The 17053-nt window shown below is 39.9% G+C and overlaps 1 protein-coding gene across 1 annotated transcript in view; it reads right to left on the reverse strand.

The window, feature by feature from the left end:
• Positions 1 to 17053, reverse strand: part of LOC120480869 (NACHT, LRR and PYD domains-containing protein 3) — a 165447-nt gene that overhangs the window by 45725 nt on the left and 102669 nt on the right. Inside the window, exons 5-7 of the mRNA XM_089126978.1 lie at positions 14774 to 14947; positions 10435 to 10608; positions 1014 to 1187 (exon numbers count right to left, since the gene is read on the reverse strand). Of these exons, the coding sequence (XP_088983104.1) occupies positions 1014 to 1187; positions 10435 to 10608; positions 14774 to 14947 (522 nt within the window). The remainder of the gene's footprint in view (positions 1 to 1013; positions 1188 to 10434; positions 10609 to 14773; positions 14948 to 17053) is intronic.

Here is a 17053-nt window from a genome sequence, read left to right on the forward strand (position 1 = left end):
AAACAAAGACCCATGATGGGTCAAACAAACAGAAACTATAAGACAATAACAGACTTGACAATATAACTGGACCATTCACAGACAGATCATAGTACTCACAGAACCAACTGTTAACAAGACGAACCAGCACTGAGGAACAAACACTGAAAGCTTACATAGAACACAATCACAAAAGGTACAGGTGACACTGATGAACATCAATACTAATGAGGGAACAAGGGGTGTGGTAAGGACACGTGATCACAATCACAGGTGACACGGATACAACATAAACTAACAAGGAAACGAGGTAACACAAGACAATGCAAACACATAGCCCAAAACAACCGGCCATATGCTTGCACAAAAAACAAGAGACAAATACATGACAATTGTATCCGCATGTCATTGGACATGATGTGGCAGTGACAACAAACGCGGTCTGTGTCCTTAATATTTAAGCGACAAAAAAAAGAGAAAAGCATTCACTGTTTGTTAATAGCTTTAATAAGGATTAATTATAATTCATACAAATAAATGTGTCTACTTGAAAGAATAAAAGAATGATGTATGCAAGTATTTATAAAGAATGCATATATCATTAATTGAAAAGAAGACTGTTCTACTTTAGGAAAAGTGGTTTTATTTAATTCTAAGCTATTTTTCATGTCACAGTAGGTAAATCTGTAAATGTATTGAATGTTCAAACTTAAAAATCATTAATATTAATAGGTTCATAGATGTTTTCTCCGGGAATGTGTTTGGAAATTTTAGAGAAATTCTAAATTAACCAGATTAATAATATTAATAACCTTATAATAAATAAATAAATTCAGGTATTTATTTCAGTCACACTGGTTGATTTTTTTGGCTAAAAAGTTACTGAATCGATTTCAAGTCACTGAATCGTTTCGGATCGTATCGTTCTAAATGAACCAATATCGTCCTTGAATCGTATTGACAACCAAGAATCGTGATACGAATCGAATCGTAGTTAAAACGAATTGTTACACCCCTAATGGAAACCCATTTACCTCAGTATCTGTAGCTGAGAGTTTGGTCTCTTCAGTCCATCAGAAAGCAGCTTCACTCCTGAATCCTGCAGGTCATTGTTACTCAGGTCCAGCTCTCTCAGGACGGCGTTTGAGGATTGAAGAACTGATGATAAACTCTCACAAGTTTGAACAGTGAGTTTACAGTGATGTAACCTGTGTGGCGAACAAGATAAACACTGATATTAGTTGGCTTAATGTTTTTAGTAAATATATATTACCTTCAGTTATTTTCATGCTTAAGCATGTTAAAATGTATTTTGAGAGGTTCTGTTAATTTAACTGTTCCTTCTATTGCTCTACTATATTTGATCTTTCATTTAATTGCACAGCACATATTTTAGAGCAGCTCCAGCAGGCCTCAGCGCAGATCCACTTTCTCGCCGAGTTTAGCTCAAACCCTTATCAAATACACCTAAACAAACTAATCACAGTCATCTGGATTACTAGAAAGTTGCCGGCGGTTGAGTCTGATCAGGGTTAAATTCTGCAGGAAAGTGGATCTTGAGGGCCACAGATGAGAACCCTTGGTTTATAATCTGAAACACACACAACAAAATCCCCAGAGTAAAATGGACACTGCTCATATGTGTCCACTTTACAGACTACAACTGACTTACAGCCCCACAGCACACAGTCGGCTAATTAGCAGGTTGGCTATCCGAACTAGCCTCCAAGTATGGACAGAGTCGGAAGTGAAGCTACACTGGAACTTAGCGAGCTTGGGCGAATGGTTCAAACGTTTAAGCAAGAACTTAGGATGATCCTGGGAGAAAGGAGTGTCTGGAAGTGGGACTTTGGAAAAAGGTCAACTTAAAATGAAGAAGATGAAGAAGGCAGCAGGTAGGCACAACTGTGTTGAGAATGGGTCAGAGTCTGAGGGGAGGGACACTGATAAGGGTGATAGTGAGGGAGGTATGGATGTAAGTCAGGAAGGTGAGAAAAAGAGGGACAAAAGAGGAAATACGTTTGCTGGGAGCAGTACAAAGAGGGCAAGGAGTAATGAGGATTATGGGAAAGTAATAAAAGATAAAGGTACGGAAGGACTAGAGTTTAAAATCATATTGAGATTTGGTGAGGAGAGGGGAGTTTCGTCAATAAGTGCAGTGAAATTAACAACTGTATTGAAAAAACCAGATCGTCAGTATTGTAGTAGCCAAGGTGTTGAGCGATGGTAATCTAATGATCGGATGTAAAAATGAAGAACAAAGAGAGCGGGCTGGAAGAATTAAAGAGATTGGAAAGTGTAAAGTAATAAGTACAAGTCAAATTGAAAAAGGAAATGTAAAGACACAAGGCGGTCCGATCAATGGGGAATTTGCATATCATAATAAATAATTAATAATTATTCATACAGATTTGGATCAGACCAGTCTTACATGTAATAAATCTCCCTTTGAGGGAAGCTTTGTCAATTTTATCTGCATGCATCCATGTGTGTCTCTGCAATTAACCACAAATTAATTGTAATTAATTACACGGACCATGTTTTACAAGACAACTAAAATTAATTAGCTCAATTAATTTATAAAGTTAGTGAAAACAAATTCTGTGGCCACAAGAATTAGTTTTCCTGCTCTATAAAAACATACCCTTTTAAGGTATCTTTGATTAACTTAGCTAGCTTTTGATCGACATTTTAGGGACTTGGGAAATGAGCAAAGAGGCAGTATTCCAATCAAAATTGAATATATTGCATTTAATAAGGCAACTACTTAAACATTTACTACGTTACAATGATACGTGTATTTACAAACATTAAAACACAAACTAAGACGACGCTGGGCGTTTAGACCAGGGGTTCCCAACCTTTTTTGTGCCAGGGACCGGCATATTCATAAAAAAAATTCCAGGGACCAGTTGTCAATTTGAATACCTCAATTTTAAGATGCATCGTTTGGATTCTGAACCTATCAGATATCACTGTGCAAAACAGTAACAGGATATAATTTATTTGCATATGAACTAGGTGGCAACAAAGGCTCCTTGCATACCAATCTTTTTAAACTTTCAGAACGGTTCGCAAAAAGTTTCTCTTTTCTCCCATTCAATTAGGTCTACTTCAAAAGCAACTCACATAGCACTCACTCACTAGCAGGTGCATAGACGTTGGAACCCACACCCCCGGCCGCCCCCTAAATTCACATAAAAATTCAATAAGGATTATCATTGTGTATTATCATGCAATTTATACGCGGAAATTAGTTTTTACGTGCATTTGATACGCAGAAAACGTAATAATTGGTCATAATTAGGTCTGACCCATTCCAAATGTTTTCCGATATATGGTGACCCAAGCACAAAGAGCGCACATTTCGACATGTGCAGTAAAAACTTGAAATATAAATTCTCAATATATTGAAAAGGCTGTTTATATACTCCATTAATAAAGGAGTTCAGACAAAGGAAACATATCAGTCAAAATGCGTTTTTATGCGTTTTAACCCTCTGAGACCTAAGGGTATTTTTACAATAAATTTTCCGTCTGGTGTCATTTACTAAAAAAGCTTGTAAAACATCAACCCTTTGGTGCACAGACAATTGACACACCTCTTTTTTTTTTCAGGACAAATTGAACTTTCAGCATATTTGTGTTACATTGATGTCACTTGAATGTAAAATAAGTTATGGGACCATAAAGACAAATGAAAAAAATAAATCGGAAATGGAATCACTCAAATATTTATTGAAATCACACACAAATAAATAAAAGCTAAGCAATTTTCCTCTGGAAAATAATTTGTTCATGTCTTTGGAGTCCTGGAGCACAGGAATAAACATTATAACTTGTACAGAACCAAAACTATTGACATTTTTCCAAAAGAAGTCCAGGCGTTTGGGGCCTCATGAAATTCACTGGTGCCAAGCCTCAAAACAGTTCCTATCAGCAATCACACAGAGGGACACATCACAGGTTTTGCATTTCTATTTTATTTATTCTTTTATTTATTATATTCTTTTTATTCTTTTAGAATACATTAAACTACTATAATACTTTTTTTACAGTAAATATAAATGCACTTCAGCTGGGTCTATCCTGGTAATCTAGTTCCTCATCTGTCAAAAAGCTCTGTTCTCCTAAAAATCCTTCATCCTGCAATGCACCAAAATAGACAAGCGCTTTATTTACGTCCATTTCGCTGTGTTTCTCTGTGAATCGCGCGTCTCCGTGAGTCTCTATCTCTCTCCACTATATCAGCGCTTGGTTCATGCGTAATGACGCACACCAATGTTTACGACGGATCAGCCTGTAATTGGTCAAAAACCATCACGTGAAACCATCACGTGATATCCAGAATGGCCGCTAGCATCGAGCTAGCGGCAAAAATGACCGAATATTTATGAATTATGGACTTCAAGATTATCAAAGTTTGACATAAAGCGTTTGGATTTATTGCTGAAAACCTCTGAAAGGAAGCACAAGTTCCAGGCTGGATAGAAAACCTTCTGTAAAGGCTAGAAAGACACGAAAGACACCCCCGTGATGGCTAGCTCGTTAGCTTTCTGCTAGAAAAAACGGTAAGAAAATCGACAAATCTGTCATCGAGTAATGTAAACATTTATCGGAGGTGACGTGTGGCATCGTCGACGATGCCGTCGGGCTCAGGGGGTTAATATGAGGGAAATAGACATGCATGCGTGACACAAAAAAAATCTTTAACTTTTAGGTAGCAAAATATATTTTTAGAAAATTCCACTAGACTTACATCACTCATAAATCCTGAAATTTCACACATCTCTTGAGTTTTAATAAATACCTTTAACTTTTAGGTAGATAAATATTTTTTTAGTAATTCTCTCAATTACACTATAAGGTTAGATTTCATTGAAGGTAAATTGGACACTGACGCCCACAGACGTGAAGTGAACGAGACAGAGGCTGTCCGGTACTGTCAGAAATAGTTAACTCTGTGGCGATGCATGTGCAAAACTAATCATAAAGTCAACCATAACACAGCCTACTAGGCAGGGCTTGACATTTGGCTAGGGGTTTTCCAAAACGCAGCACTTTTACTATAGTAGCCACATTTTTGTTGTTGGAAAATTACGTTTATATGATTAAAGTTGACAAAGGGGCTTTAAACGTACTAAAATTTACTAACTCTGTTGTAAAGCTCCTTTTTTGAAAACATGTTGTCTATTAAGATAGACATACAGTAAAATAGCTTCTTACATAAAATAAAATTGCTGCATTTTAGGGACTTTGAATTGTTTGTTTTGCATCAGCATATCCTCAGAGCTCTAACTTAATAATTATCATCAACTGGAGATATGTCCATCTGAAACAAGTATAGGCCTACAGGTCTTTATTTTCCAGATTATTCCCACAAACGCATCTCCTGCTTTCTTTCACTGCATGATTAATTTTAAACATAAAATTAACTTTGGAAATATAGTTGTGATATGACTTGGCATAAGGGCAGCCCTGTTAGTAGTAACAGTGTCCATAAATCATGAAGATTATTTTTTCTTTATATCGGCCACCACGCACACTCACGAACTGACTGACTGAACGCTGTGTTGATGTGTGTGTGCATGCGACCAGTCGCGTGTAATGATTGTTTTACAAAAGTCTGGATGTCATATTTGGCGCGCGCACCCTTGCGCAGCGGCACTGCAGGAGAGCTTGAGACGCGCGCCACGCGCCCATGTTCTGGAATCAACTGCTTTTAAAAAAGATCGATATATTATCACATTAAGATGATAATTAAACGCAGACGAAAACAGCCTTCAGTCCAACGGCCAGTCTGCGAGTTTAATCTTCTCTAATTGCAATTCGTTTGTTATGTCAAATGTCTTTTGACAAGTCTACAATTTTTCAAAACGCCAAAGTGGCTATTAGGAGCGACTGTGTTACCCGCCACGGGTGAAATCCACCCGCATTTGGCGGGTTGGCGGGTGTTAAAGTGTGTATGTCAGGTTAAATTTGTAATTATGATTAACACAAAATAGTTAGGGGAAAAACACGTTTGTCAAGTTGGTGTATTGTTTTGTATGTTTTTCGATACCTAAAGGCAGAATATAAGATGAAAAAGTTCGTTATTTTCAGTACTCACTTAAAACTGCTCCTCCCCCCAATCGAATCACTTGACGTCATAAGAGGGAGACGTCTCCCCAGGTCGCTGAGAGTGAGTCAGTGAGCTGTGTTGGTAATTGTACGAATGATAGAGCGAGAGAATTATTTGATTAGGACATTTATTTATTTAGTTATTTAAGTTAGGTAGTTAGTTAGGTATACGCAGGAAACAGGTTTGCCAACCGCAATTAAACCCTGAAGAAGAAGAAGAAGAAGAAAAAGAAGAAAAAGAAGAAATGTATATGCAGGCGTATTATCAAGATGGTGAATTACTGCGTTTGTACTGGGTGCAAAAACACCGTTAAAACCGGTCACAGAGTCCACTTTTTGATGACAGCCGCGAGACTAGCTCTCAGAATATCAGCACTTCGGCAAACCTGACTGTGGCGAGGGGGCGTGAGTCTGTAGCGGCTGCGGGAGAGAAAGGACGGAGCCGCACGGTGAGATTAGTAGATCAAGTGCAGATGATGAACACCTGAGTTTGATTGCAGTAATTTTCCGTGGAGAGACCGTATATAACCGGCGAATGAGAGAGCGAGAGAGAGAGTTGGACTGGGACTTCACGCGGCTACTGCAACCGAGACTGAGAAGCAAGTGTTGGATCGCGTGTTTGTTTATGGTGGCGAATGCGCTACTGTGCGCCTCGTTTCTTTTTTGTTTTTTCTGAATAAACGAGTCCCAGTCACGCCGACCCTGTCTTCTTTCCACATACTGAACCTCTTCACACTGACCTATTCTGATAGGCTACCGCACATCTCTACCACGTATCTAACAGTAACGTAATTCCGCATTAATTAATTTGCACGCGAGTTTTATTTATTTTAACCCTGTATTCTCCGTGTAAATTCATGCACCGAACCGTGACGGCCGTACGTTTCGGTTCAATACGAATACATGTACCGTTCCACCTCTAAGTTATGCCTATACTTACCAAGACACCTGACCAACTCTCCACTGGTTCTCTTCACACCAGATATTTATGTTTCTTCGATAGGAATTATTTAAATTTCTGTTTGGTTCCTCATCTGTCTCACGCCTGGGAGGCTCAAAATTGTAAGGTTGTGGCCCATCGTAGGTTTGAGGGGGATTTTGGATCTCCTCAGACTCAAAACTCTCCATACTTGAATAGAACGTTTTTGTCACATCTCCCTCTTATGACATCACATGCAGCTCCACTGTGTTTTAAAAATATGATCTTGACAGAAATGGCTATAAAGCTTAATGTAGGGCAATTACAGTAATAATTTTAATGATAATTACATTTTCACTCATACATCTAAACATTATTTAATATATCTAAAAAAAAATTTTAACCTGACATACACACTTTAATGTCAAGCCCTGCCTATAGTAACAGTTTCAGAATACAATAGCAAACACACCGTGATTTGGATGTTTGGTGAAGTGCCGCTGCAGTTTTGACGGCTTCATTGGAGAGTTTTTTACCACAAATTACACACAACGGATTTGACGCCACGGAATCGCCTGTTGTCGTTAATCCATACCGATGTATGAGCGAGGTATCGTATATTGAAGCTTGACTTTTTCTTTTTCTTACTCTAAATTTCAAGTTGGTCATCGCCTTTCCTTTTACCGGAACTGTTCGCAATGAAATTAGCCATTAAAGTCTGCTGAGCCCGCTCATCTCTCCGCATATTTCTGTCACTTCAGCTGCACGCACCCATGCACGCACCACGCTCAGTCTGAGATATGACGCATTGCTAAGCAATCGGGAAGAAACACGTTTTAATATCTTTATTTATTTGTATTCATTTATTGTTTGTGTTTTGGATTAAATAACATGACACGTTAAAAAGTTTCTTAAAAAGACAAATATTATTATGGAAAAAAAAAAAATTCTGGGAATATTTCAAGGCCCGGTACTAACGTGTTCAGGGACCGGCACCGGTCCGCGGACCGGGGGTTGGGAATCACTGGTTTAGACAATGGAACACGTGTAAATTGAGTTGGCGAGAGAATGTAGAGAGAGAGAGAGTATTGAGAGACAGGGTTACATTTCCCCAGACAGTCAACCTTTCTGACACACCTCGAAAACACATTCCTAATGCTTCTTAGAAGCGCTAACAGAAGGTATACTTGCAAAACAAATTTGGTCTGTGTGAGTCGTGGCGGGCTCCTTGCTCGGCCCGTTCGGGCCGCGTGATGACTGGAGGTGCTGTCCTGTGTGTGCGCGTCACGTGTAGTGCGGCCGCGGCGTTCTTGCATGGCCCGTCCCGGCACGTGCATGGTTAGTTGCGTGCGCGTGGCTCCTTTGTTCCCTGGGAAGTCACATGATGCAGAACGAGTCTTTGAACAGCGGTTGGACGTCTTTGAGGTGATGTTACCCGAGGAAATAGTTCAGCAAAGTCCGCTTCCTTTCCTGGGAGGAAAGAAACAGGGGACACAACCGATGTTGCTGCAGCAAGCAGAGGACCCGAAACAGAATCCAAAACATGGGGTGTTGCCTCTGGCAATGGAACTGGGACAGGGGATACCACAGATGGCTCAGCATGGACAGTCCTATTCTCCTTAGCTGGGAAAGAACTGTTCTTGGTCACTCTCCTATCCACCTCAGCATGGACAGGACTAATAGATGGGACATGGCTGGACATGGTCACTCTCTCATCTACCTCAGCATGGGCCAGACTGACAGAAGCAACCTGGAGAGTCGGCACAGAGCCAGGAAGGGACTGAGATGGTGATCCTGACGATCTCTTCCTCCTCCTCTTTGACCGCGGTCCAGGAGCCATAGCCGGACCTAGGATCCCTGCAATGTCCGTAGCAAAAGCTGAAGGACATTTCATAGACGTCAAAGTGGTGAGAACGTGGTTGCCAAGCATTGTCGTGGCTAGGACGTGACTCTCCGGGATCACTGGCAATACAGAAACTGACAATGTCCTCGTGGGGTCCTGCCGCTCCTTTTGACACACATGGTCCACTACCTCTCGAAACGGGCGTCGGATCAGCCCCTGCCGTTCAGCCAGCGGAGGAGGTACATTGAGCCCTGCGATGAAATAAGAGTTTAGGAGGACCTCCGGTGTAAAATTTCTCTTCTCCTCTAGGCCCTGGGCAAATCTCTCCAGGGATCTCTCTCCCCAGGGAGGAAATGGAATCTTGCCCCTCCTCATATCCTCGATGGTCGACTGCCACCATCGCTCCTGGTCACCCAACTGGCTACTGGCGGAACACGACATAGCCTATTGTCTGCTGGGTTCAAAAATTGGCTGGTTCGTTCTGTCACATTACGTTAAATAGAACACAAGCGCAGACAGAAACTTTCTCAAAACACCGTTTATTTATAACCGGAAAACAAAGACCCATGATGGGTCAAACAAACAGAAACTATAAGATAATAACAGACTTGACAATATAACTGGAACATTCACAGACAGATCATAGTACTCACAGAACCAACTGTTAACAAGACGAACCAGCACTGAGGAACAAACACTGAAAGCTTACATAGAACACAATCACAAAAGGTACAGGTGACACTGATGAACATCAATACTAATGAGGGAACAAGGGGTGTGGTAAGGACACGTGATCACAATCACAGGTGACACGGATACAACATAAACTAACAAGGAAACGAGGTAACACAAGACAATGCAAACACATAGCCCAAAACAACCGGCCATATGCTTGCATAAAAAAGAGACAAGAGACAAATACATGACAATTGTATCCGCATGTCATTGGACATGATGTGGCAGTGACAACAAACGCGGTCTGTGTCCTTAATATTCAAGCGACAAAAAAAAAAGAGAAAAGCATTCACTGTTTGTTAATAGCTTTAATAAGGATTAATTATAATTCATACAAATAAATGTGTCTACTTGAAAGAATAAAAGAATGATGTATGCAAGTATTTATAAAGAATGCATATTTCATTAATTGAAAAGAAGACTGTTCTAATTTAGGAAAAGTGTTTTTATTTAATTCTAAGCTATTTTTCATGTCACAGTAGGTAAATCTGTAAATGTATTGTATGTTCAAACTTAAAAATCATTAATATTAATAGGTTCATAGATGTTTTCTCCGGGAATGTGTTTGGAAATTTTAGAGAAATTCTAAATTAACCAGGTTAATAATATTAATAACCTTATAATAAATAAATAAATTCAGGTATTTATTTCAGTCACACTGGTTGATTTTTTTGGCTAAAAAGTTACTGAATCGATTTCAAGTCACTGAATCGTTTCGGATCGTATCGTTCTAAATGAACCAATATCGTCCTTGAATCGTATTGACAACCAAGAATCGTGATACGAATCGAATCGTTGTTAAAACGAATTGTTACACCCATAATGGAAACCCATTTACCTCAGTATCTGTAGCTGACAGTTTGGAATCTTCAGTCCATCAGAAAGCAGCTTCACTCCTGAATCCTGCAGGTCATTGTTACTCAGGTCCAGCTCTCTCAGGACGGTGTTTGAGGATTGAAGAACTGATGATAAACTCTCACAAGTTTGAACAGTGAGTTTACAGTGATGTAACCTGTGTCGAACAAAATAAACACCAATATTAGTTGGCTTAATGTTTTTAGTAAATATATATTACCTTCAGTTTTTTTCATGCTTAAGCATGTTAAAATGTATTTTGAGAGGTTCTGTTAATTTAACTGTTCCTCTACTATATTTGATCTTTCATTTAATTGCACAGCACATATTTAGAGCAGCTCCAGCAGGACTCAGCGCAGATCCACTTTCTGGCCGAGTTTAGCTCAAACCCTTATCAAATACACCTAAACAAACTAATCACAGTCATCTGGATTACTAGAAAGTTGCCGGCGGGTGAGTCTGATCAGGGTTAAACTCTGCAGGAAAGTGGATCTTGAGGGCCACAGATGAGAACCCTTGGTTTATAATCTGAAACACACACAACGAAATCCCCAGAGTAAAATGAACACTGCTCATGTGTCCACTTTACAGACTCCAACTGACTTACAGCCACACAGCACAAAGTCGGCTGGTTAGCAGGTTGGCTATCCGAACTAGCCTCCAAGTACGGACAGAGTCGGAAGTGAAGCTACACTGGAACTTAGCGAGCTTGGGCGAATGATTCAAACGTTTAAGCAAGAACTTACGGATGATCCTGGAAAAAAGGAGTGTCTGGAAGTGGGACTTTGGAAAAAAGGTCAACTTAAAATGAAGAAGATGAAGAAGGCAGCGGGTAGGCACAACTGTGTTGAGAATGGGTCAGAGTCTGAGGGGAGGGACACTGATAAGGGTGATAGTGAGGGAGGTATGGATGTAAGTCAGGAAGGTAATAAAAAAAGAGGGACAAAAGAGGAAATACTTTTGCTGGGAGCAGTACAAACAGGGCAAGGAGTAATGAGGATTATGGGAAAGTAATAAAAGATAAAGGTACGGAAGGACTAGAGTTTAAAATCATATTGAGATTTGGTGAGGAGAGGGGAGTTTCGTCAATAAGTGCAATGAAATTAACAACTGTATTGAAAAACCAGATCGGCAATATTGTAGTAGCCACGGTGTTGAGAGATGGTAATCTAATGATCGGATGTAAAAATGAAGAACAAAGAGAGCGGGCTGGAAGAATTAAAGAGATTGGAAAGTGTAAAGTAATAAGTACAAGTCAAATTGAAAAAGGAAATGTACAGACACAAGGACCGCCTTGTGTCTGTACATTTCCTTTTTCAATTTGAATCAATGGGGAATTTGCATATCATAGTTAATAATTAATAATTATTCATACAGATTTGGATCAGACCAGTCTTACATGTAATAAATCTCCCTTTGAGGGAAGCTTTGTCAATTTTACCTGCATGCATCCATGTGTGTCTCTGCAATTAACCACAAATTAATTGTAATTAATTACACAGACCACGTTTTACAAGACAAGTGTAGGCCAGGCCTACGTCTTCTTGCGATGCTGTGTTGTTACACGTCTATGGCCCAATAACGCTCCGATGAGCATTTACTACTTTTAAAAAATGCGGTCAGGAAGCGGGTCGGGTACAATATTTTTTAACTTTTTTTTGCGGTCCGAGTTGCGGGCGGGTAGTTGACTCGGTCGGTTGCGGTTTGTTTATACATTGACCCGCGCATCACTGATACACACGCAACCAAAAGGTGTTTGTCACAGACATTGTTCATAAGCATCTTGAGTCTCCTAATTGTTACGGTTGTGTGGTACTGGAAACACGAGGAGACGAGGAATACCAGGAAACAGGATATTTAATAAACCAAAACTCAGGAACCACAATATCACACATTATATGAACGAGAACGGACCAGGAGTGAGAACACAGGGTTTAAATACACTAGAACAGACTAGGGGAACAATGCACAGCTGGGGCAAATTAACCTAACACAGGTGAAGGGACTGAATACAAACAAGGAGCGGGAAAATAGAAACAGGACTGAACCAAATACACAAAGAATGGGGGACCACAGGACACACATGTAACACTAATACCACAGCCAGATTTTTGTTTGCTGATTTTTCTTCGGCTTTTAATACTCTACAGCCACATATCCTAGCTGAGAGACTTACTAGTCGTTTTCATCTGGAGGACCAACTGGTTTTATGGATAATTGATTTTTTAACCAATAGGTCTCAGAGAGTGCTGGTCAACAGCATCTTTTCTGACCTCCGATATACTTCAACTGGCTCTCCCCCGGGATGTGTCCTTTCACCTCTGCTCTTCATTCTGTATACCGACGAATGTAGATCTACTCAACCTAATTGTCATCAGATTAAGTTTGCCGATGATACTGTTTTACTATCTCTGCTTTCAGGCCCTTCACAGCATCATGGCCCAGCCCTTCAGGAATTTGTTGAGTGGTGTGACATCTCCTGTTTGGAGTTTAACTTGGATAAGACTAAAGAGATGGTAGCAACCTTTTCTAATAAGCAGAGGCAGGTGGCTATGGCAGCATCTACAGTTATTCACGGGAAGCCTATAGAGATTGTCGAGGAGTACAAGTACCGTGGGACAATTTTTGACAATCTGTTCAAATTTACTTCTAATATAGAGGAGATATTGAGGAAATGCCAGCAGCAGCAATATCTTTTAAGGAAGCTTAATTCCTTTGGAGTTAGTAAGAACTTACTATGTTCTACTACTCCTACATTGAAAGTGTCATTACAATTTCCATCGTCTGCTGGTTTCACTCTATAAGCCTTCAAAACAGGAATAGTCTGGAGCGCACGGTTAAAGTCTGCTCAAAAATGATCGGTCTCCCTATCAGGTCTCTTTCTAGCATAAGTGAACAGCAAACACTGAGGTTGGCGGGGAGGATCTTGCGTGACACATCACACGTGATGTTTTCTGTTTTTGAGTGGCTTCCTTCACGGCGACGGCTCCGTTGTCCATGTTGTAGGACACAAAGGAGGAGGGCAACCTTTGTTCCCAGATCAGTGCAGCTTTTAAATTCTCAACCATTTTTAGCCCCTTGTTGATTATGTCTTGATTTAGTTATTTTTTAATATATATTAGGTATTCATTAATATGTATTTATGTATACTGTGTTATTTATTTAACATAGGATGTTACAATGCATAATGATTTCGTTTCTATATGTGGCCTCACAAATTGCCCCTTGGGGACAAATAAAGTGTTTTGAAATTGAAATTGAAGGTGCTCGAACGATGCAGATAACTCGGGAGGGAATGAGGAAGGACAGTGAGCTTGTGGGTTTGATCCAGTGAGTTTGAGGAGGAAGTGCTCCCAAAGAATGTAACACTAGGATTTATGAGTTATAGTGTAAGAGAGTATGTTCCAAAGATAATGAGGTGTTATAACTGTCAAAGGTTTGGACATACAGCAATGACATGTAAAGGCAGAAGGTGTGCAAGATGTGGTGAAGATCATGAGTATGGTCATTGTAATCATGAGCAACAAAAGTGTTGTAATTGTGGGGGTAGTCATAGTGTGGCTTACGGTGGCTGTGAGGTGATGAGAAGGGAAATAGAAGTACAATGAGCTAAAATTCAAAATAAGATCTCATATGCAAAAGCTGTGAAAATGGTCAGTAAGAGTGATGAAAGAAACAGAGTTGAAATACAAAATACAAAAGTACCAGATCAGGCAAAGGAGGGGATAGTAACAGTTTATCTAAAGAAGTTAGTCACTTTCATAGCAGGGGTGATAAATGCAACTATGGAGGGTAAGTCTAAAACAGAGAGAATACAAATAATTGTTAAAGCGGCAGTTCATCACCTAGATATCGTTGAACTGAGACTAGGTTGGGCTTGACTTTTGGGCCACACTTACAGTTGAACACACTTAGTTATTTTCTGCTATTGGTATGAAAACTTTTTCTCTCAAACATTTTTTTTCTCTCAGATAATTTATTTTCTCACATGTAATAAAGACACAATCCTAGCTCCATAGACAATAACTTTATTCTACAGCTTCCGTAAAGTCAAAATAATCTGTTAATTTAATATTCTATTATCACTGTAAAGCTGCTTTGAAACAATCTTTTTAAAGGCACTATATAAATGAAGGTGACTTGACTTGTCATACTTCTCAACTCTGAAAATATGGACATCTGTATAAATATGGGGAAAAAATCCCATTCCTGCAAATGTTGTTTCGTCTCTTGTTCTGCCATTCCATAAGAGCAGATGCCACATTCTGTGACTAAATCATTTATTGTGATAGTATTTCATTAATTATTTAACAAAAATTTACCGCAGTATCTCCAGCTGACAGTCTGGGCTCTTCAGTCCATCAGAAAGAAGCTTCACTCCTGAATCCTGCAGGTCATTGTTATTCAGGTCCAGCTCTCTTAGGAAGGAGTTTGAGGATTGAAGAGCTGAAGACAAACTCTCACAACACTGAGCAGTGAGATTGCAGCTATGTAGCCTGTGAAGAAAAGAAAACAGCAGTAATGCAATAGTAATGTTTATTAGCTAGGGTTTATAATAATTTGGAAAAACATTTGACTGAAGGGATGTAAGCAAAAGGGATGCACCGATATCAACGGTATCGGGCCCGATACTGCACTCGTGTACTCATACTCAAAAAAATGATCCGATACCAAAAACCGATACCAGGAAGCATGTAACACTGCAGAATAACACTGACAACAGAGTAGAATGGGAATAAAAAAGAAGGCAGTCTATTTAGTAAATATATCTAATTTGTGGAGTATTAAACAGAATATAGAAACGCCTATATAGCTGTAGTGTGCACGCTAGTAAGAGAAAAACCCACAGTTGCACAGACCCGCAAGCTTGATGAGAGCTTCTCTTTTTCACTGACGTCAGCGGAAAGTTTGTAGTTCAGTTAGATGTCAATGGCAAAGAAGGTAAAACGAGACATGTAGCTTATTAATAACATTAACTGGTGAGAGAGAGAGAGCGCACTTATGTTGCACGCTATTAATCGTTCACTCAGCACACGAGTCATTTGGATTCAAGTAAAACATCAACTGTGGTTCCCTACATTATTACAGGATGTCTTCAAGTCAAGAAGTTTCATGAAAGCTGTTACGGCCTCAGCCTTATGGGTGTTGCCTATGTATTTGTGTGTGTATGTTTGTCTTGTAATCTAATTAATGTCTCTTCTTAAGTGTAGGCTCCTCCCTTGCGCACCTGTGGTTCGTTGCTCTGATGGCTCGTGCTGAGCATATAAGCGGTGTGTGCAGGAGTGTGAGACACGCAGCGGTGAAACTCCGTGCGCGTCATGACCATCTAAACATCCGATCAGCTTCAACTCAAGCCTGTGTTCTTTGTATTGTGCCACTGTTCTGTTTTATTTTGTTAGTGTTTGGTATGTCTAGTGTAGAGAAAATGTGAGTTTTCTGTGGGAAGAGTGAGAACATGAGAGACGTGAGATTGTGCAGTCATTTATTAGTATAAATAAATGTCTTAAACTGCTTTTTGCCTTGCGTCTCCTTTTATGTTATTGAACCCTTACAAAACGAGCATTCTTAACAATAGGGTTCGTAACATAATTGGGGGCTCGTCCGGGATATGTGTTTGAGTAGTGGCAATTTGATTGATCTAATTTAATTCAGGTGACCAATATCCTCTGGTTAGTTAGAGTAAGCCAGCAGGGCTGTGCTTAGCGCCAGTTCTGACGACGGTTTACTGTTTATTGTTTTGCTTTATTATTTTAGTTTGTTGTTTTTGGAGGTATTCCGGGGGAGAGAGCGATCTCTTAATCGGTACCCTCTGAAGACTCGGTAGGGTATTATTTAGATTAATGGTTAGGTAGGTAGGTCCAGAGGGTGTTGGATTATCCTGATTGCTTTTGCGTGTTTTTCTTTTCGTTTTTTTTTATTATAAAGATGGCAACGTTTGAGCTCAGTCAATTTTTAGATCAACCTAGTGTTGAAGCTTTAGAGACATGTCGAAAAAATTATTTGTTTCTTATTGCTCAACATTATGAGATTTCTATCTCTAGAACACTTCGTAAGGAAGAGTTGAAAGCTTGTTTAGTGACTAGTCTGATTAATAAAGGGGTATTTTCTTCTATTGAGGCTGTTCCTACTGCAGCAGCGGAGTTGGCGATACCAGCTGCAGGAAGTCCGCCCTTACGTGTAACGAGTGGTGTTCCAGTTACTCCAGTGATCGGGGTTGGTGCGGAGGTACGTCCGTCTTTTTCACTACCTAAATTTGAACCTTTGTCGCTGTCCGCAGAATCATCAGGTTTGCGTACAGATTCCCGTTTAAAGCTACGTTTAGCACGGTTACAGTTAGAAACTCAGGATAAAGCTCAGGCGAGACAAGATGATTTGAAGCATCAGATTGAAATGTACCGAATTGACGCTGATATGAAGGTGCGATTGCGGGAGTTGGAGTTGCAGGCTGCTTCAGAGGTACCTAAAAAATCTATCGTCAAAACATCTCGGTTGGAGGTTAATTCTGAGACATCTGCTGGTCCATCCACTTCGGGTGTTAATTCTGTGCCGTCTGATGTGGGATCTGAGTCTGTAGCGCCGTTTTCGACACATTTTGATGTGGC

Source organism: Pimephales promelas, chromosome 24, assembly GCF_988280905.1.
Source record: "Pimephales promelas chromosome 24, fPimPro1.hap1.1, whole genome shotgun sequence".
NCBI lineage: Eukaryota > Metazoa > Chordata > Actinopteri > Cypriniformes > Leuciscidae > Pimephales > Pimephales promelas.